General features: G+C 38.2%; 1 protein-coding gene across 1 annotated transcript in view; it reads left to right on the top strand.

Annotated features, from left to right (window-relative positions):
• Window positions 1–22815, top strand: part of Cont (Contactin) — a 458021-nt gene that overhangs the window by 167736 nt on the left and 267470 nt on the right. The window contains exon 8 of the mRNA XM_090391248.1: window positions 5796–5888. Coding sequence (XP_090247374.1) covers window positions 5796–5888 — 93 coding nt within the window. The remainder of the gene's footprint in view (window positions 1–5795; window positions 5889–22815) is intronic.

The following is a 22815-nucleotide window of genomic DNA, read 5'->3' as shown; positions in this document are numbered from 1 at the left end:
CAGAAAATTTAAAAAGATACAAAAGAATCAACTGACATTACAGACCAACAACAATTAGCAATTTTTATTCGTTTCGTTCTTGAGGACAGAGTGATGCGAGAAGAATTATTAGATCGAGTAGCATTAAAATATAGTACTCGTGGCGTTGATATTAAGGAAGCTTTTGATGTTGCCCTTAAATGTTCCAAAAAGTAAATTTGTGGCTCTTAACAATTAACAAAAAGTAAATTTGTAGTTCTCAACAATTTCTGGTAGGTAACTATGGCTCTTGCTGCAAAAACTCTGGCCACCCCTAGTATATAACACTCAGAAAGGATTAAAACAGAATTTAATACTTCCTATATTTCATCTGTCACTGAGACATCTTCAGGGATTACACAAAAAAACCAATGTAACATATACACAAATACTACACAATACTAAGCCAACCACGTGGGTGACTGCATTTGTAGGAAATGTCGAGTTAAAAGTACTCTTGCATATAGTGCTTTGTCTACGACAAGTTCATCTGCTCCTAGATGGAGTACCCTCAATGGGCAGTTGTAGGCTGGAATGTAAGGTGGGATCTCTGTTGATAAGTGTTTTCCAAATCTTGGGAAGCTTAATGCAACCGTATTTATTTAGATTTGGTTAATTTCTGAGAGCTGCTGAAGATTCTAAAAATAGTCTTTCTTTTTTGAATTTGCTATGGTGGAGCATGGTGGTTTTTTTCCCCAAGAGATCCTGTGGGTTGTATCCAAGACATAGTCAGCCAGGCCTGACTTACCATAGTCATGGTTGCAGATGTATGACTTGTGTTCCTCTAGGTGGATGGGTGCTGATCTGCCTGTCTGTCCAAAGTATGCCAGTTTACAGGAACAAGGTACTTTATAAACTCCAGGCACTGGGAGAGGAGGGAGCTGATCTTTTGTAGACCGGATAAGGGTAGCAAGTTTTGCTGTGGGGCTTAAATGTTGTACTTTTTTAAAATCATGGCTATTTTTTCAGATGTGCCACAGATGTAGGGTATGGTGATGGCATTTCTAAACTCTTTCTGAAGAGATAGCCAGGGAATGGGGGGAGGAACTGATTATTTTTTTAATACTGTGATTGCTATAGCCATTGGAGAGGAAGGTGTTGTGTATGTGGTTGAGCTCAGTTGCAAGGGCAGTTCCACTGGAACAAAAATTGTGGGCCCTCTTGGTTAGAGTTTTAATAATGCCATATTGTTGAGTGGGGGTGGTGGTGGGAAAGTTTGTGAATGTATCTGCCCATGTTCATAGGTTTTCTATATACAGTTGAGGAAAAGTGTAGCATTAGCAGGGGAGAATTCTCTATGCTTGCTTTGCTTGCTGTGCAAGCTCATTAATCGAGAAAGAAGTAATATTTATTTGTTAATAAATGCATGTATTTATAAGCATTCCATTTAGGCTTTTATTTTTGTAGACAGTTTACGATGGAAAAGCTTGCATGGCAATAATCGAGCTTTGCATTGTGTATCGAAGGCCGATGCTTGCTCGTCTAGTCAAAGCTACCTTGGCTTGCTCGGTTGTAGGAGCTTCCAGGTCCTCGCAGCAGCACTGTGATTTCATGTGCGCACATAGCCATTTCACGACATCTCACTGTTGCTTAAACACAGGCCATATGCAGTCAACGTAGCTCTAGCCAGTGAGCTTCAGCAAGCCTTTACAAGCGTGCATGTTGCTTGGGAAAATTAAGTTACAACCAACTTTTTATGACGATGTTATTGACCAGTTCATAAAGAAGAACCGTAGGGTAGAATTTGTATTCAAGTAGCTAAATCGAAAAAGATAGAATATCATTTGTAAATAAATGATGTATCTGTATGATTAAATGTACATAAATTTCTAAATATATAGTTTTAAATGGTCAGTAATTCATTATTCCTCTAATCAGACTTCGATCACACCTCTCACTCCCTGAATGATAACAAGAGCAAGCGTGAATTTCAAGACCAGCATTCGCTCCTGACCATTAGGAAGGCATGTAACTAAGGTGTTTAGGAAGGGTAAACTATTGTTCTTTTCCTTTTCCATCGTAAACTGGATTCTCGGATGTAGGCTGTTGAGGTGACTGAGGAAGGAGTATAATGTGTCTGGGCCATGAGGCCAAATAGAGAACACATCATCTACATATCTTAGCCAGATAGAAGGTTTGAGAGGGGGCGGAGTTTATGGCTCGTTTTTCAAAATTTTCCATATAAAAAAAAAATTTTGAAATGTGGGGGGGGGTGGGGGGGGGGGGGGGTGGGGGGGGGGGGGGGTGGGGGGGGGGGGGGGTGGGGGGGGGGGGGGGTGGGGGGGGGGGGGGGTGGGGGGGGGGGGGGGTGGGGGGGGGGGGGGGTGGGGGGGGGGGGGGGTGGGGGGGGGGGGGGGTGGGGGGGGGGGGGGGTGGGGGGGGGGGGGGGTGGGGGGGGGGGGGGGTGGGGGGGGGGGGGGGTGGGGGGGGGGGGGGGTGGGGGGGGGGGGGGGTGGGGGGGGGGGGGGGTGGGGGGGGGGGGGGGTGGGGGGGGGGGGGGGTGGGGGGGGGGGGGGGTGGGGGGGGGGGGGGGTGGGGGGGGGGGGGGGTGGGGGGGGGGGGGGGTGGGGGGGGGGGGGGGTGGGGGGGGGGGGGGGTGGGGGGGGGGGGGGGTGGGGGGGGGGGGGGGTGGGGGGGGGGGGGGGTGGGGGGGGGGGGGGGTGGGGGGGGGGGGGGGTGGGGGGGGGGGGGGGTGGGGGGGGGGAGATTATCTGCATAAGCAAACTTCCTGCTAGCTGTTTCAGGAAAATCTGTGATGTAAAGGCTAAAAAGCAGTGGTGCGAGCCCTGAGGTAATTTATTCTTAAGCACTCTCTGTTTACTGATGCTTCCTCTGGTGACTACCCTGAAATATCGATCACACAGTAAGTTGTTTAGGAAATGACCCAATATTTTACATGGGATGACCTTAAGAAATTTATATATGAGTCCCTCCCTCCAAACAGTATCGTAAGCTGCTGTTAAGTCAATAAAGACTGCAGTAGTCTTCACGCATCTTTGAAATCCTGTTTCAATGTAGGTTGTTAAGCTGAGAACTTGATCTGTGCAGCTGCGATCTCTTCTGAACCCTGCTTGTTCTATTGGAACACGTTCCAAAATTTTATCACTGATCCTGTTCAATATTAGTCTCTCCAACAATTTGTAGGTTGCACTTAAAAGGGCTATGGGGGCAATAGTTTTCAGTTCTGTCTGCTGGCTTATCTGATTTTAACACAGCAATGATTTTTGTTCTTTTAAATTCTTTAGGAATGCAGCCACTTTCAAGTATATCGTTAAAGAACTTAGCCAGCCACAATCTTGCATAAGGTCCACAGTGCGTCAGGAATTCATTATGAACATTGTCAAATCCAGGAGCCTTCCCCATTTTGATATTTTGAAGCACCGAGGATATTTCCTCACGGGAAAAAGGCAAAGAGAATTGTTGATTCTTTTGAGTTACAGACTTCATAGCCTTTAGTTTGCATTTTACCTTTTTAGTATATTCTTTATCTATCGGAGCTCTATAAAGCGAAACAATATGAGCAGCTATCTGATTCGGATCGACAAGAGGAGATTTCTTTGGTACAGAGGGGCTTGAACCAAGCTTTTTAAGTAGTGACCAGGCTTTTCTACTAGAGTGTTTGAAATCAATGTTTTCAGTTATTTGAATCTACTTTTCCCTACGAACAGCGTCGAGACTATGGAGCAGTTCTCCTATCTCAGGATCCTTACTTTCAAGGAATTCCCGATACAGGGATTCGCTTTCATTGGTCCATCCAGGCACGTATTCTTTTCGGTAGCCTTAAGGAATGTGTATTTTTGCCATCGCTATAGCTACTCCAGTGAACCGTGTATAGTTTTTGTAAGATGGGGGAATTCTTCTAAGGCGTGCGTCTAAATCCGCAGTGAAGTTTTCCCAGTTGGCTTTTTGGAAATTCCATCTTGGTCTAGGAAATGATGTTATCACTGGAATTTGGGCTCCTAACTCCATAAAGATGGGACAGTGCTGGGTATTTGGAAAAACTTCAAGAATATGTCTGAAGGTCTGTAGAGGCCGATTTTCACTATCAGTGGAGACGAATGTCAAATCTGGGCTATATTCCTTATTCCAGGCTCCTGATTTAAAGGTGCCTTTTTCCTTGGCATCAAAAACCAAGTGAAAGCGGTGTTGATCTGCCCATTCAGCTAATATTTCCCCGTTTTGATCATTCTGCTCGTATTTCCAAGAAGTATGATGACTGTTGTTGAAGTCCCCAGAGTACACCGTTGGGTGGGAGTGTGTCTGTAGAACATCATTTGGCCAAACAGTTGCAGGTGGTTTATATACATTCACAATCATAATGTCTGCTATTTTAACAGCGATCTTATGTATTTCATCATCAGTCGAAGAAGATATCAGCACAGCATTCTCTATACCATTTCGGACATATGTTATGTTGCCGTAGCTACGACTGTAAGTAATCCTGAGAATGTTGTAGCCAGGGATTATTGCTCTAGATTTAACTTGATCTTCAGTTTCGATATGTGATTCTTGAATGAGAAGTAGATCGACATTTTTTTCTCGTAGAAGTTTAGAAAGACATTGACATTTTGATGTGCTAATACCCTCAACATTTAACTGGAAGATACAGATATTATGTCCAATATTTCTTATCAGCTGGTTCAAAGAAGAACCGTTGTGAAGGTTTTGAGTTTCCATGTGTAAGTATGGTCAGGAGATTGCACAATGGTCTGGCCACCAGTCACTCTAGCTCTTTAGTATGACCCAGGGTGCACCACGAGGAGGTGAGCTAGAATAGCACCCCGTGATATATATAGATAATGAATAACAGTGGAGATAATGTGTACCCTTGTCATATACTGATTTAACATCAAACTCTGTACCTTCTTCAATTCTAACTGCTGACTTACAGCTTAAATAGAGACTATGTATTATCAGATATAATATCTCATTTACACCATCTAACTGTAGTGTTTTGAGGAGCTTTCTTCTTGGGACCTTGCCATATGCCTTTTCCAGGTCTTCAAACAAATATAACAAATCCTTGTTATATTATCAAGATTTCTCAACTGTTTGTCTTAAAGTGAAAATCTGATCCTGACAACCTCTGTTTGGCCTGAATCCAGTTTCTTCTTCACCAAACTTTCCTTCTGCCATTTTTTCTTAGCTATTTCCCTACCGAGTGTTCCTGGTAAGATTTATGCAAGTATACTTGCATAAATCTTACCAGGAACACTCAATAGGAAAATACCTCTGTAATTCTCACATTCAGTTTTATTTCTGTTGTTGTAGATGGTACTATGAGAGCTCTACTCCAATCAGCCAGAATTCGACCCTCTGACCTGCCCTTCTGAATTATGAATGCAGCCACTATAAAATCAGAAGTCAGAACAGCCATCAGGTAGGACAAGGAAAAACTTTAAACTAAGATAAAAAAAAAACCTCCATGTTTTGACCTTTATATCAAGGTCATCATCAGGAATACATATATGTATGAACTGAAACACAAGCTACATCACAATCCGCATTAATAGGCTATTGGTATAACTGCTTTGTTAACCACTAGCCTGATTGGAAACCAAGAATATGATGTCTAAATATGAAATATGCTGTATAAAATTTTAAACAAGAATTTAAAATTCTCATTTAAAATTAAAGTAATTTTATTTTATTATTTTCAGGACTACTTCTGTTTTTTATATATATATATATATATATATATATATATATTTTTTTTTTTTTGTTGTTGTTCATTTGTTTGTTTCTTTATGATGCAACTATTCTTTTTTTTAAATCAGATATTGGTGAATTTAATAAAAAGCGTTCACCTGACTTTGGTAAAGAAAATTGGGGAAAATCAATTTCATGTGATCCTCCTCAGCATTATCCAAGTAAGTTTTTTTGTGGAAGAAGGTAGAGAAGAGTGCTTACATTATTTTCAGAGTTTTGTGCATTTTTAGGAAATAGCCATTTATTTTTGACACATTTATTTTGAAAATATATAATAAGATATATATATCATCATCTTTTGATATTCACCTTCAGAGAGTGTACAGGATGATATTCTGCTAGTACCACAATATTACTTCCTGTCAACAGCTTTTTTTTTGTTTGATTTTGTTTGTTTCAATTAATGTTACATATCATCAAATCATTTCTGATATTATTAGCTTACTGTTAACAGTTTCTTTCCAAATTCACCCATTTTATATGATGACGACGACAACGTCTTCATTTCTGTAACTGCTGACTTACAACATAAACATGAATTATATATTGTTCTGTATAATGTTCCATTTATATCATATATCTGTAGGATTTTGACTAGTGTTTTTGTTGGCATCTTATTTCAGGCTTGTTCCAGAGCTGCAAAGCATAAATAAAAATCCTTATTGTATTCTCACAATTTGTCTTATAAAGCAGGATGGTAAACCACAGCCTGATCCTGCCTGTAGTCTTTTATGGTATGGCCTCCGAATTAATAATGAATTTCCTGACAAAATCATGAAACTAGTCTTTCAGCATCCATAGAGTAATGTTAATATAATGCAATCATGGCTATTCATTTCTGTGTGACCATTTTTGCGACACATGCAGTGATTGTATGCTACATCTTTGTTGCCACTCCCTGACCTCTGACACCACCCGCATTCACAGTTGAACTTGACAGTATTTACTTCTACCTAACCTTTAACTGGAAGTGATTAATCTGCAGTGCAGTGATATGTTAAAAGACAAATATCAAGAATATAAATTATATATTTAGTTTAATCCTTTATCCAAGTATAAGCAAAGAAAGTTTGCACCTGAAGTATCTTCAGGACTGGGGCAACTCGTGGCAAAAATGGACTGAGTTCTCATCACTTTCCTTAGTATCCCATAATGCAAACTTTCAGGTGCAAACTTTGTTTGCTTACACTTGGCTGAAGGATTAAACTAAATGTATAATATATAGTCTAACCGGGGGGGGGGGGGACTTCCAACAAATATCAAGAAGAATAAGAAGCAGAAAAACATCAGAAGCTGCCTTAAATATACCACTTTTCTTGATAATACATTCCTCCAGAAGCATTAAGGGTTGGCAGGATCTCCAGAGTCTGGAAAGAAGCTATGTTCAGATCTATTTTTCAAAGAATCAACTAAAACACAATCAGAAAAATAGTTTGGTGCAACATTTATCAGGGGGAATACCAATTACAGTTATCCCCCAAATATTAAACTGTTCTAGAGGCATAATATTGGAGTGGGATCTCAATATACCAGACAAAGAGATCTGCTTTCAAATTAAAGATCAGTGAGTGATGATCCTAGTGGGAACCAGTGACCAACCCTAAGTTGGTCACTGGTTCTCACCAGGAATATTATATCCAGAACCACTAACATCTACCAAAGGAGCTGTCTTAACTACTCACTAAGACTCTAATCTAATCCCGAATCCTTTGCACTGCTTTAAATGTCAAAAGTATGGTCATTCTCGAACTGCCTGCCATACTTCTGTACCTAATGTGGCAGTAAAGACCATGAAAGCAAAGACTGCAAGAGCAAAACACTCTAACGCTCTACATTGTGAGGGATGCCACCCAGCTTATTCCCAAGCATTACAAAGGTGGAAGGATAACTTCTTTGAATGATATGACTTGCTTCCCCCCCTCCTTTGAGGGAATGAAGGAGACCAAATGGTATGGACTCACTCCTGAGTCCATACATTTGACATGTCAAAGATGTTCCTGCTAAATGAAAATCTACTAATAAAAAAGATATTGGAACAAGCACCACAAAGGGTCAAATACATGCTTCGACACCCTATAATAGATGGATCTACTTCAGATGGCATGGATACCTCAGTAAAACAATTCATGAATCTAGTGCCCTAGAAGGTGTACAGTATGATGATGTCTTGGATATTTTTCCTGATGAAGAGGGAATGATGGATAATGACTGTCCTCAGTTCTCTAAAAAAGAAAAAATCCAAAGTAAATGAAAGCAAAACTACCCAACATATGAAGCCAGACAATACTACCAAAAATAAATAATGAAAACATTCCTACAATGAAATTGTCACGGATTCTGTCAAAATACCATTGACAACAAGGCCCTTTTGCAGAAATATAAACCAGTATGCTTCTGCCTGCAGGAAACATACCTAAAGCTGACAGATGATCTGAAATTACAAAATACTGCTATCATTCATAAAGATAGGACATGGGATGGACCTGCCCATGGATGGATCACCATCCATGTGGGCAACAATACCTCCCTTTCAGCAAGTCACACTCAATACAAACATAGAAGCAGTTGCTGTCTAACTCTCATTTGGAACTCTTTTAACAGCATGCTGCATCTACATCTCTCCTGCTGCAGATATCTCTCAAGGTGACCTTAATGATGTCATATTATAATTACTACCTCCCTTACTTTTAATGAGAGATTTAAATGGATATAACACTCTTTGAGATGATGCTCAAACAAACATCATAGGAAAAGTTGTTGAGCATATGATGATGTAGTGTTGGATGTAGAGAATGTAAAGAATGGTGTAGAGTTTGTGGCCCAATGGCCAGAGTTTGATGGATGTAAGATTTGTACAATGCTGATCTTCATGGAGGATCGAATAGACAGGACCAGGGTGGGGTATTGACGATAGCAGATGAAATGAACAGAAAATGGCTTTTTATTTGAAGTGGGCTAGTGTGAGATAGAGGCCAATAGGACAAAATATAAAACTGGTTGCTGCTATAGGCCAGGGATGATGTGGAAGACCTGAATCAGCAAATTAATACAAGGGCAAGTTGAGTAATTATCATGGGGGACCTCAACTTTGATGACATAGATTAGGAGGAGGAAAGATCATATGGCAGGAAGGAAATGGAATTTGCACAGTGTGCTCATTCAGTAATGAGACAATAATTCTTATATCAAAACAAAGAACTATATTTGGAATTGTCAATTACACAGATTCAAAATAATCTCCCTCCAACTCCACACAATGTTTACATCTGATGTACAGGTGTTTGAAGGCATGATGAAAATCCTGAATGGGAACCTCCTTCAGTATCTGGATCACACTGCATTCGACATTCTCAATGTCGCTGAAGTGCTCCACTTTCAAGGCACACTTCATCTTTGGTGAGAGGAAAAAGCCTGTGGGAGCCAAATCTGTCAAATAGCAGATTTGGCTCCCACAGGGGGGGGGGGGGGTTTGATCACAGAGATCGACTTTGAAGCCAGAAACTGCTTTATAGGCAGCACACAGAGTTGAAGGTACATGGTCGAGCAACAGAAACCAATTGTTGCTGTGGAACAGCTTTTTCCTGACATGTCGCATGAGGGCATATACATTGGATTTGTCCTAAATGATGCTAACCATTCACTGTGTCCCTCAGGAACAAATTCACAGTGGATAATTCCAGCAGATTCAAAAAAAAAAAAAGAGCATTGTCTTGTAATGTGATTTTTGCAACCGTACTTTCTTCTACCAGGGGGAGAAGATGTTCAACGGCATTTCATTTCTGGATAAACTGAAAACACCAGTTTTAATCATCAGTGACAATTCTTTGCAACACATTACAATCTTGATCAACTACATGCATGAAATTTTCACAACATGCAACCCAGTGCTCTATCTGTTCGTGTGTCAATGTGTGTGGCACAAGCCTTGAACAGATCTTCCTCTTGTGCAAATCTCTTTCTAAGATTAATGTGGTCATTTCCTTATCAACACCAAGCTCTACAGTGAGGAGCCTAGTGGTTACTCGTCTGTCATGGGCAACAATTTCCCTAACTTTCACCACATTTTCATTTGTCCATGCAGAAACTGGCCATCCACAGCATGATTCATCCTCCAGGGACTCCCTTCTCTCTTTAAATGCTGAAAAACCAGCAGAACACCTGTGCATGGCTCAGACAGTCATCATCATAAACTTTTTTAATTTCTTGGTACACTTCTGTAGCAGTTTTTCATAAAATAAAGTAAAATTTTACACAGTTCTTTGCTCCATGATGCAATTGACATACTCCACTCACACACTCTCACTTCGATGGTTGTCACACAAAAACTACTGCTTTACCTGACTTGAAAGTTGCATCTGTGATTACAACACAGCAGTCAAAACTATAAATATGTTTGTTACTTTTATTCAAGGGGCTCTCCTGTAAAAAAATCAATCTCATTATTTAATGGGCACAGTGTGTTGGATATATACAAGAGCATTGGATCTTGTTTTAGGATCAGAAGACCTGTCGATAACTAAAGTGGCTGCATTGCTTCTGATTAGAGAAAGTGATCATGTTGTTTTGACTTGGGAAGTAAAAAAGCATGAAAAATCCTAGTTTTCTTCATTATGTGATACATATAGATAACGAATAACAGTGGAGATAATGTGTATCCTTGTACACGTGGTATAATGATTTGCAAGAGAGGATGTTCACAGTGCATGGGGGGGGGGTGGAGATAGTCAAAGGGTATTATCTGGAGGAAGCAGTATCATACTGTATACCCAAGGTCAGGAGAGTGAATCGGGTAGAAGTTAGACGGATGAGTAGAATCATTAAGCATGAGCTGCAAACAAAGAAAATGTTGTGGAGGGCAGGATTGGCCTAACATGGTAAGCAGGCGATGCATCACATCAGAGTGCCTTCTTCAACGGGGTGTTGAAGTGAGTAGTAAAAATAAAATTAAAACACATTTTAATATTAGCTTTTATTAAATATGTATATGCAATAAGTAAATTGTAATAAATACTGTGACTTTTAATAACATTTAGCAAAAACTAAAAACCAGTTAGGCATGCACGTGTATCTGGTTTAATCTCTATTATGAAATGAGATTTGTGCATTTTTTTGTGAAACCGACATTGCTCGTTGTTTGTAAATCATCGAACTGTTGATTGCTGAACACACAGCAAATGCGTAGTTAATTCCCATTGAGGTAAGTAGATTAAAAATTTAGCCTAAGCCTTACGTCCTAAATGGATTGCTGTTGGATGTTGTATTGTGCAAGCAGTGTGAATGAATTCGAGGATGAGAATGATAGCTGGTGCATGTAGTATGTGGCCTCCTTTTATGAGTCCTGACTTACTGGAGGTCTCTCTTAATAATAATAATTATTATTATTATTATGTAGCTCAGTGGAAGTGGTGTTTGCACTCCACAGCGCTTGACTGCATGAATGAAGACTTGGGTTCAAGTCTAGCCGTTGACTAGGGGAACATTTCTAAGCCTTTTTTTCAACCGGTTCCTGAGTTGGTTGATCTCTGGCATGGGTAAGTGGGTTTTTTCTCCTGGAAACCTGGATTTTTCATCCCATAAACTCAAGAAAATTGGCCGTCGAATTGTGTTAGGGATCATGAGATGCCGGCACTTGTTAGCCATCTCTTCACTACGTGGCAGTTAACTTAGTGATACCCCTGGCAGCCAATCAGCTATTTCTGATTGGCTGCCAGTGGAGATTGAACTGCCCACTCAGTCTCCAAAAGTTAGATAGGGCTAAAACGGCCTTGCCTACTCCCTATACGAGAATAAAAGGCATTAGTAATTTTCAATGTTTTTATTTACATTTATTTTTTATATCTTACCAAATTTTTTTGTTTAATAGATTTTTTTTTACTTCAGAATAAATTTGGACATAATGGAGATGAAAAAAAAGTTATCCAGAGCTGCAAAGAAAAAGAAAAAAAGAAAAGTGGCAAAAAACTTAAAAAAGAGAAACAGAAAGGGCAGCTAACTAAATTTCTCAAAAAGTCTGAAGGTTTATCCACATACCTCTAAGATAAATTAAAAGATTTAAATTTAGATATTAAAAATTTGCAGAGTCAAGGATACAATAACGGGTCAAACATGTGAGAAAAAACACAGCAGTGTTCAGAGACACATCTCGAATATTAACCCTCAAGCACTCTTTGCCCCATGTGCAGTCACACAATTAAATTTGGTGATCGCTGATGCTGCTGAACTTAATACTGAAACAGTGAGTTTTTTAAAACTATACAATAAATTTATAATTTCTTTAGTGCTTTGACTAACGATGGGATGTACTGAAAAAGTACCCCAAAATTGCACTTAAAACTTTATCAGATACTAGGTGGGAAGCAAGAATTGATGCTCTTCATTCACTTAGATGTAATATTGGAGAAGTTTTAGGTACTTTTATGGAAATTTATGCTAATATTCAAATTGACAATAGTACAAAATATGAAGCAAAAAATTAGCTTTGAAAATTAAAGATTATGGATTTTTGTGTTCACTTGTAATCTGGTATGAATTTTGTGCAGGATCAATGTAGTGAGGAAAGAATCCAAACAGAAATTTAAGTGAATCTATAAATACGTTAAGTAATGTAATCGATTTTTTTTAAAGAATCTAGATCAGATGAAAATTTTAATGTTATATTTTAATTGACAAAAGTGTTAGCATTAGATTTAAAAATTTCTCGAGTTCAAAAGCAGTACATTATGCATATTTAACTAGAGATTGTTCTGTTAGGAATGTTTGGATGAAACGTCATTTGATGTGCAATATAATTTTAAAGTTATATTTTTTCTTCCAGTTGTGGACATTATTAATTCTTTGGCTGAAAGAAAGGTTCGATCTCTTGACATGTCACTTTAACATATTTCAGTTTTCATCCACTTTCAAGGAAATTTCTAATATGGACACTAAGAAAACACTGATTTACAAGTTGCGCTGACTGATAGTGTAGAACAGCGTTTCCCAAACTTTTCCTACGATGGAACACTTCACAAATCCTGAAATTTTAACTTAACACCTTGGTTAGAATCGAGTATCATAGGTCTCGTATTCATTGTAAGCTAAGTGCACACTATTGCCGAAGCAGGCTGTATCACATTGCAAAAATGTGACAACTCACGCTGCAGGTGTGCTGGGCTACACCGCGTCACTCTGACCTTGCTTGTGGCTGCACGTTTCCTAGAATAGATACTTTCGTACTTCACTAGTGCTCAGTGGTGTCCACCACTGTGGGCAGCTGAGTCAAGGCCAGCACACACTGGCCTTAATAGCACAATTCACATACAGAGTGAAGAGCTCCTGATTTTCGAACGTTTGAACTTGTCGCAGCATTTAAAACCATTCCAGGCTCATATTAATTTTGATAATTTTTCATGGAATACTTATTCACTTTCCGCAGAACATAGTTTGGGAAACCCTGGTGTAGAAAATGATATTTGTGCTACCGAATTATATAATGATATACAAATTCTGAAGGACATCATACAGGATAGTGACAGCTTAGACCCACTGAAAATATTGCAGTATTTATATATATGCAAATGCCTTAGAAAGCATCTTTATTAATGTAACAATTTCTCCTCATATACTTTTGACACTTCCAGTTTCAGTAGGAAGTGGCGAATGATCATTTTCAAGACTGAAACTAATTAAAACATATCTGAGATATGTTTTAATTAGTTTCAAAACATATCTAAGATCTAGTATTTCATAGGAAAGACTGGTTGGACTGTCAATGATCGCAACGGAAGGTGATATCTGCGAGAAACTAGAAACAAGTGAAATTTTGGATGAATTCCATAAAATCAAGAAAAGTATCATTAATTTTTTTTATACATTTCTTTTTTCCATTAAATATTAAATGATTCTTGTCATTGTGCTATGTATGCTATATCACCTAATTCATGAATAATACAAAGATCAGGCAAGAAAGGTGCCTAGCATGGTAAGGAAGGCAAAATCAGATTATGAAAAGAAATTAGCTGAACAGGCAAAAGGAAATCCTAAAGAGTTTTTTCATTATGTGGCAAGTGAGAGGAAGAATGACTGTGGAAGGAAAGCTTTAATGACAGTAGATAGTAGAATGCCAACAAAGGCAGACCAAATTGTTGTATTACTTAAGTGATCATTTTGCAAGGGTATATCATCCAAGTGAAGATATTGTAATGGCAGAGGTGACTGAGACTGATGTGAGAACAGAGGTTGAAGAATAGGAGTTACTTAGTATATTTTAGAATCTGAATGCAAATACAGCTGTCGAATTGGATGGGATGTTGGCTTTCATTTTATGAGAATGTGCAGAGGAACTGGCACTGCCCTTGACTATGCTATTTAATTTTTGTCTCAGCTCAGGCAAAGTCCCAAGAAAGTGGAAGGAGGGCAATGTTTTGCCCTCTTTCCACTGACTTTATTATTATTATTATGATACGAGCACCTCCATGGAGTCCGAAGACATCGCAGGAGACCCTATCTATCCACACAATCTATCATACCTCTCCTCGAACCCATTAAGAGAGATAAAGCAGTCACAACTGACTCTGGCTACCCTTCCACTCTTTCACAACTCTCCAAGCAAAAAATCTAGTCCTCACACCCCTACTAACCACGCCTTTATTCAACTTTCATGGGATGACCCCCCCTCCCCCCCTTGTTCTGGTCCCCTCTAGCCAAGGGCTGAAATATTTCCCCTGCATTTATCCTATAAAAGTACTAGAAAAACTTAAATTAAATGTTTCTATCATAACCCTCCTCTTTTTGTCCTATCAACCAACTTCTGCAATCCAAAAACCTTCACTCTATCTTCATAGGGAACATTCCACAGGCCACTCACCATCTTGGTCACTCGCCTCTGAATCCTCTCCACTGCTTCTTCATCCCCAAGAAACCCAGTGGACCAGACTTGAGCACAGTAATCCAGATGTGGGCATAATGAGGAATAACAACTTCCTTATCTCTACTTGTTAATGTGTTCTTCAATAGCCAAGTAATTTTATGGGCTACTTTAGCAACCTTTATGTCTTCTAAACTTTAACTTTCTGTCTGCAACCACACCTAAATCTCTAGCTTCATTTATTTCCTGGAGTACAGTGCCATCAATGTCATGCACAGCTTGTAATCTGTTTATTCCAAAATGCATAACTTTACATTTCTCCACATCTTTTGCCCATACTGACAGCCTATTTAAATCATACTGCAAGCTCTCCACATCACCTTGATTAACTATTGCCCTGATTATTTTTGCATCTTCAGCAAACAACTGAATATTTCCTTTCAGGTTATTTCCTATCTCATTTATGTACAAATTAAACAGCAATGGTCCCAGCACTTATCCTTGCAGCACACCACTAGTCACTTGTTTTTGCCTCAATTCTGCCCCCTCCATATACCACTTTTTGATATCTGCCCAGCAGCCACCCTCACATCCACTTAACCAGTGACATATCTCTCCCCCATTTGTTCTAATTTGTGTAACAAAGTTCCATGTGGTATTCTGTCAAATTCCTTTGCAAAATCATTGTGTGGTCATTTTCTTTATCCGACTCAGCTGTTACTCTATTATAAAAAGTTAGTAAATTACTAAATCATGACCGACCCTTCACAAAGCCATGTTGACCTTCATACAGTATGATATTTTTATCTACCCATTCTTGAATTCTCTTTCTTATTCTCTTTCCAATATTTCTAGTACGTTTACCACCATGCCTAACATACTGGTTGGTGTATAATTTGCTACTGAAGTCTTAGAACCTCCTTTATGCAATGGAATTATTTTGCCCTCTTTCCACTCCCTCGTTACCCTGGTGCCAAACGCTTTCAGCTCTCAGTCACCTATCAATCTCCTCAGTGATCAATTGCACTTCATGTAAATGGCAAGTGAGAAGTTAGGTAGTAATGGCTTATATGTTTTTGTTGTTGTTGTTAGTGAAAAGAAAAAGTCTTTACAAAGAACAACAGATATCACAACTCTTAACAATTGTGAATTACATTAAAAAAGATTAAAATTATTACAACTATCAGAATCTAGTAAGTACATCGATCTCAAATGCTTTACATTTCATTTTAACATATCAATATTGGGCACATCACAAGTGCTGATTATACATGTCATGAAACCAAAACTAATAATATACTAGAATAGAGAAACAATTGGAAAAAGATTCATAATTTTAAATTATGATTATTTTTACAATACGCTACTACAATAAACCTGTTTGCTTTCAAACATGCTTGAGCAAGACACATTTGTCATCAGAGCCAAAAAGAATCTTGGATTCCATATTCATCCAGCAAAAGGAGAACAGCTGATGCCAAACAAGTCTCTGACAAAATCTGAAAAATGAAGGGCAGATACATAATACTACTGCAGTAGTATTATATAACCTGAGCTATAACTCTGATTGTCACCCTTCAGGTATCCTACTTTGGCGTACACAAGATCATGCCCGAGTGAATATGCCCAACAACACTATGGCATCCAGAATACCTTCAAATGTCAACAATGTTTGCAAGTTAATTTAGAGCTGTTGTTCTCTTGTGATGTATGTTTTTGTATTTTTCTTTCCATGAAATGCACCAGATGAAGTCTTTTACGATGATGAAACGAGTTGTGTGTTTAAATAATAAATATTTCTATTTTGGTATGTCTTAGCTTCTAGTCATTAAATTTATTTAATACATATATTTATTTTATTTTATTTTTTTTTTTTAAATCTGAAAATGCTGCTCTGGAAACCAAACATGAAACTTTTTTTGAAGCTACTTCAGACCTCTAATAAGCAAGGAGGTTGTCTCACACCAGGCAGTGAAATTCATCCCCCACCTTAATGACAATCACAGACATCCATGTTGACAGCAGGATTCGTCAGTCAGCAAGCCTGTTTGGTCACATGGTTCATTCATTCTTTGATTATTCTCTAGTAACATAAAAGTACATTGTGGGACATATATGAAAGTTTCTTGTTCTTTTGCTACTGTGTATTTATTTATTTATATCATAAAATGAAGAAAATAAAAATTGGCTGTACTCTAGTTTTATTTGTATTTTTATAAGTGAAACTATAGAAAAATGTTTGGTCTGGTAATGGCTATAACTGATGGCTTGCACTTCACTTCATAATCTAAGCAGTGACTTCTTTCCAATGCAGTCTTCATATTCATATCTCCAAGTGTTACGATATAATGCTCCCAGACTTCATTGCTGGAGTATTTAAGGAGGAAGGCCATTTTCCAACTACTATGTGTTGCGAACCATGTGTATAAAAAAAATTTCACAAATGATTTGTAGTCATTAAGACTAAATGTGTTTCCCGCTTTTTATTAATTTCCTTATTAAAAAGTGAGTTTTCTAGAACTGACTTTTTAATAAGTTCTGATTCTTCACATAGCCTGTAAGAAACATCGAAATTCCTAATTTCTTGTCAATTTTTTGTTGTTTACTTTTAATCTTTCTGCCAACAAAATGTGGTCCGATTGAAAAAAATTCAGAATAGGTCTACAAATTTTATTAAACATAATCTGTGTGGTAAGTGTAGAGAATAGCAGTTTATTCTCTTTATAACAAGCTGAGTCTATAACAAACTATAAAACAGTCCCGATCAAAGTTCCACAGGCATAATGCCATTTCAAATTCATTAAGTGTATTATAATGAGTGTCTGTATCTTCTTCTTCTTCTTCAACCTTTTGGTTCTGTCCACTGCTGGATGGTGGTCTTCCCCATGATTTTCCAGATCACTCGGTTTTCTTTCTTTCCCATCCACCTCGCTCCTGTAATTTGTTCCAGTTCATCCCTCCACCTTCTTCTCGGTCTTCCTCTTTGTCTTGCTCCATCCATTGGTGTCCACTCTGTTGTTTTTCTAGTCCATCTCCCATCACTGCATCTAGCAATATGGCCAGCCCATCTCCACTTAGCCTGTTTAATGTATTTTACAATATCCATGACACCTGTTTGAGATCTTATCCAGATATTTGTCTTCCTATCTCTTAATGTTATTTTTAGCATACTTCTTTCCATGCGATGCTGTGTTGTTCTCAGCTTTTTGTTTAGAGCTTCTGTTAAAGTCCATGTTTCTCCTCCGTATGTAAGGACAGGAAGTATGAACTGGTCGAAAGCTTTCCTTTTTATAGGGATGTCACTTCTGAATATGTCTCTCATTTTCCCATAAGCCATCCATCCAAGGTGAATTCTTAGTTCAATCTCTTTTCTTTGGCAATCCTCAAAGAATAACAATTGGCCCAAGTATACATATGAAGTAACTTTTTCTATTTCATGGTTTTCAACTTTGACAGTTCTATGGTTAATATATTTATTCATCATTATTTTTGTTTTTTCTCTATTTATTTTTAATCCAGTTACTCTGGAGGCTTCATTTAGCTGATTTAGTGTTTCTTCTAGATCTTCAAGATTATCTGCTTTAGGACAATATCATCTGCAAATTTCAGAGGATGCAGCCTTTCTCCATTTATGTTTATTCCTTTTGTTTCCTGATCAAGGCTTCTAAAGACTTCCTGTAAATGCAGCTGTAAATAATTTGGGAGTTATGGTGTCGCCTTGCCGGATGTCTTTTTGTATTGGGAACTTTTCACTGTTTTTATATAATTTAATTACAGAAGTTGTACTATTGTAAATATGTTTTAGTGTTTCAATATATGGTTTCTCAGTTCCCTGGGTTTCAAGAGCTTTTAGTGTTGCAGATGTGTTAACTGAATCAAATTCTTTTTCATAGTCTACATAGGCCAGACATAAAAGGGTTTATTGTATTCAATTCATTTTTCAGTGAACTGTCTTAATGTGTGAATATGGTCCAAAGTATTGTAATTCTTTCTAAATCCAGCTTGTTCACAGGATTGCATTTCCTCTAGTTTAGACTTTATTCTCTTATTTATGATTTTTGTGAAAACTTTATATATGGTGGACAGTAGGCTTATAGGTCTGTAGTTTTTAATTTCTTCCTTATTGCCCTTTTTCATCATCATCAAATTCCTTCCATGTACCCTCAAGGGGTGTACAGGATATGACAGTACTACATGAAAAAATTACATCATTACTAACTTCCTATCTACAATTTTCCTCCAAATCAGTCTGTTACTTGTCAAGACTCCGATATTATCAGATCTTATATTTCTATCGTCTAAGGCACTTTGTACATATCAATCCACCTATATCTTGGTCTTCCTCTTGGTCGTTTTCCTGCCAACCTGGCAGAGAACACTTGTTTTGCTAATCTTTCCACTCCCATTCTATTTAAGTGACCATACCACCTGAGATTAGCTCTGCTAATGCATCCCTGGATGCTGACAATGCCAAGTTCTTTCCTAATATCCTCGTTTTTAATATGATATTGCCATTGATGCCATCTGTTCACCCCTATAATCTTTCTCAGGAGTCTCATATCTGCGGTCTCTAGTCTTTGGTCAAGTGTTTTACTTCTGACCCAGCTCTCAGATCCATAAGTTAAAACTGGTTTGAACACTGTCTTGTATACAGCTAATTTAGTGTTCCGACTAATTTCTCTCTTATTCCATATGAATTTATTCAATTGACTTCCCACCATACCAGCTTTGCTGATTCTGTTGTCTATTTCTATATTTAATTTACCATCTTCAGTAAAAATTGTGCCTAAGTAGCTGAAATGTTTTACTTCTTCCACAGGTTCTCCATTCACAACACAGTTGACATTTTCAATGATTCTGCCTATTTTCATTGTCTTTGTCTTTTTATTGCTGGCCTTCATACCATATCTATTACAACAGCTATTCAATTTAGTCAGAGAATCTTGCAGACTTTTAGCGGATTTATTTAGAAGTATAACATCATCCGCATAAAGCAAAGACCTGACATTAACATCTCCAATTTTGATATCAGGTTTAATACCACTTTCCTTCATAATGTGATCCATATAGATAATGAATAACAGAGGGGATAATGTACATCCTTGTCTCACACCAGATTTAACATTAAACCATCTTCCTGTACTTCTTTCAATTCTAACTGCTGACTTACAACTCAAATAAAGACTAAGTATTGCTTGATATAATGCCCCATTGACACCATATAACTGCAGCGTATTGAATAGCTTCTCTCTTGGCACCTTGTCATATGCCTTTTCCAAATCGACAAAACTTAAATACAGATCTTTGTTATATTCCCATGCTTTCTCGACTATTTGTCGTAAAGTGAAGATCTAATCCTGACAGCCTCTATTTGGCCTGAATCCAGCTTGTTCTTCACCAAGCTTTTCTTCCACAATTCTTCTCAACCGTTTCTCAAGTATACTTGCATAGATCTTGCCAGGAACACTCAGTAGGGAAATACCTCTGTAATTCTCATATTCAGTTTTATTTCCCTTTTTATATATGGGTACTATGAGAGCTCTACTCCAATCATCGGGAATTCATTCCTCTGTCCAGGCTTTCTGAGCTATGCAGTGAAGCCACTGTAAGACTTTTATACCACCATACTTCAGCATTTCTGGTCGAATATCATCTACTCCTGCTGCCTTTCCACATTTCAAGCCTTTGATGGCTTTTTCTACTTTAAGTATGGATATGTATTCCTGGCTGCATGCCTGGTCAGTGTTTTTTATCACTGTGCTGTCATCACTGCTTGTTTTACTTAGCAGTTTTTCAAAGTAATTACTCCATACTTCAAGGATATCTTTTTCTCCTGTTTTCATGTCACCTTTATCATCTCTAACTCCTTTTACAGCACTCTTTCCTCCATTCCTAAGCTTCTTCAACAACCTCCAGAATATTTTGCCACCTTCTTGATATTTATTTTCTATGTTCTTGCCAAAGTCCTCCCATAACTTTTGTTTAGCTAGTTTTACACACTGTTTAGCTTTCTTACATTTGTCTCTGTATTCTGTAAGAGTAAAAGCTGACTTATTTGCCAGGAACTTTTGATATGCTTTCTTCTTTTCCTTCACTGCCTCTTTAACTTCCTGTGTCCACCAGGGAGTTCTGATTTTTTTATCCTTGCACACAACCTCACCACATGCCTCTCTGTCAGAATCAATCAATGTTTTCTTCAGAGTTTGCCACTGAATCTCCAAGGTTTGATTCCTGTTCTCAAACTCTTTCATTTTCTTTTCAATAATCTTTCTGTATTTTAGTCTACAGTTCACATCTGAGAGCTGCTCAACTTTTATTCGCTTTAAAACTTTCTTACATGTTATTCTTTTCAATATGAAATTAAATTTTATCCTGCTCAAGACTAAATAGTGATCACTTCCAATTTCAAATCCTCTGTACACTCTGGTGTCCTGCACCAGGAAGAAAACATCACTATCAACAATAACATAGTCAATGAGACTTTTCTTATTCCTAGCCTCTTCTCTCCATGTGAATTTGTGCACATTTTTTTGTTGGAACATGGTGTTAGTAATAACCAGTCCATGTCCTGAGCAGAAATCCAACAGATATTTGCCATTATTATTAGCTTTGCTCTTTTCTCCAAATTTTCCCAAAATATTTTTGTATATCTCGCAATCATTTCCTACTCTGCTATTTAGATCCCCAACAAGGACCAACTTTTCATTTTTTTTTGTGTCAGTTGCTTTTTCTAAAGCCTCAAAAAATTCCTCCACTTCTACTTTAGTAGAGCCTTCTGTGGGACCATAGACACAAATAAGTCTCATTGTCCAGTTCCCCATTCTCATATTTGCCCACATTACTCTACTTGAGACTGACTGCCATTCAAGAAGATTAGCCTCGTATTTTGTGTTGAATACTATGGCTACTCCTTCTTTTCCTTGATTGTCATTGCCTGAATATAACATTTTGTATTTATTGCTCAGAAAGTTCTCACCAGTTTTGGTCTTTTTTGTTTTTCATTCACACCTATTATGTCGATCTGGTACTTATCTAATTCCTCAGCTAGCTCCATTTCTTTGCCATTCAGGCTTCTTACATTGATAGTACCGATCTTTAACTCTGGTGATGTTGAGTTGGGCTTTGTTTTCAGATTTGTTCCAGTAGCTGACTTTTCGCTGTTCGCCCTGGTTCCCTGGCGAAAGTAATGGGGGCCTTTTTTAACTGGGCGACGCCCCAGCCGGCATGAAATTTTGTCATGTTGTGCCATCATTTTTTATTTTGGTTTAACCAATAAGAATACAATTTGGTCGGCTAAATCCCACATTGCCAGCCCATCCTCTTTCGTTCAGTATCAAAGTAGATACCCAACAGGGTGCATCACGAGAAGGTGAGGATTGGACATTAGGTCAGAAGCCCTGGTCGGTTCTTTGCATTCCTTTAAAGGCTCTGCGGAGGTCTCCTCTAAGTTATACAGCTTTGACCCTTAAGCACCCCCCTTTTTAATTGCGCTTTTTGCCCTTTTTAAAAATTAATATTAGAAGTGAATTGTTCCAATTTTTTGGAATTTTTCTCTGTTTTAGGCATTTATTAAAGAGTTTAGTCAGCTGTTTGATGGCAGGGCTTCCTCCCTGTCATCAAACTTCTGTATGGGGTGAAATAAATCTAGTAAGTGTTTATTGTGTGAGATTGAGACTGGCAGAATAAAATATACAGTTTGGTCCTGCTATAGACCAGGTGATGGAATAGATGGTGGAGATATTATGCATAAACAAATTGATGAAATGAGTGGAAGGAGGGTAATTATTATGGGGGATTTTAACTATGGTAACATTGATTGGAAGGAGGAGAGGACATATGTGAGGAAAATAAATTTAGTTTAATCCTTTATCCAAGTGTGAGCAAACAAAGTTTGCGCCTGAAAGTATCTTCAGGACTGGGGTAAGGTGGTGCAACACTAGGATGACTCCTTGCAAAGGTGGAGCAAGATACTATCACTCCTATCTCAGTATCTCCCATAATGCAAAACACATCTCCTTGCGGATATGTCTAATGTTATGCATTAAGGGGAGGGCCACTACCCAAACTAATTTTGACCTTTATTGAGGTCTCTTCAGTGGGAGCCAGACCCAAGTGGAGATACCAGCCAGAAGCATTAGCAAGGTCATCTCTACCTATCCCAATGGCTTTAACAAGCCTTTAAGGCCCACAACCTTCCAAGCATGCTTGGATTTCGTAACCGAAATTCGAGGATAGAATGGTCA

Source organism: Typopeltis vanoorti, chromosome 1 (genome assembly GCF_054136105.1).
Source record: "Typopeltis vanoorti isolate ZY-2024b chromosome 1, IOZ_Tvanoo_1.0, whole genome shotgun sequence".
Lineage (NCBI taxonomy): Eukaryota > Metazoa > Arthropoda > Arachnida > Uropygi > Thelyphonidae > Typopeltis > Typopeltis vanoorti.
The sequence above is the reverse complement of the archived record's forward strand: the minus strand, read 5'-3'. Positions and strand labels throughout refer to the sequence as shown.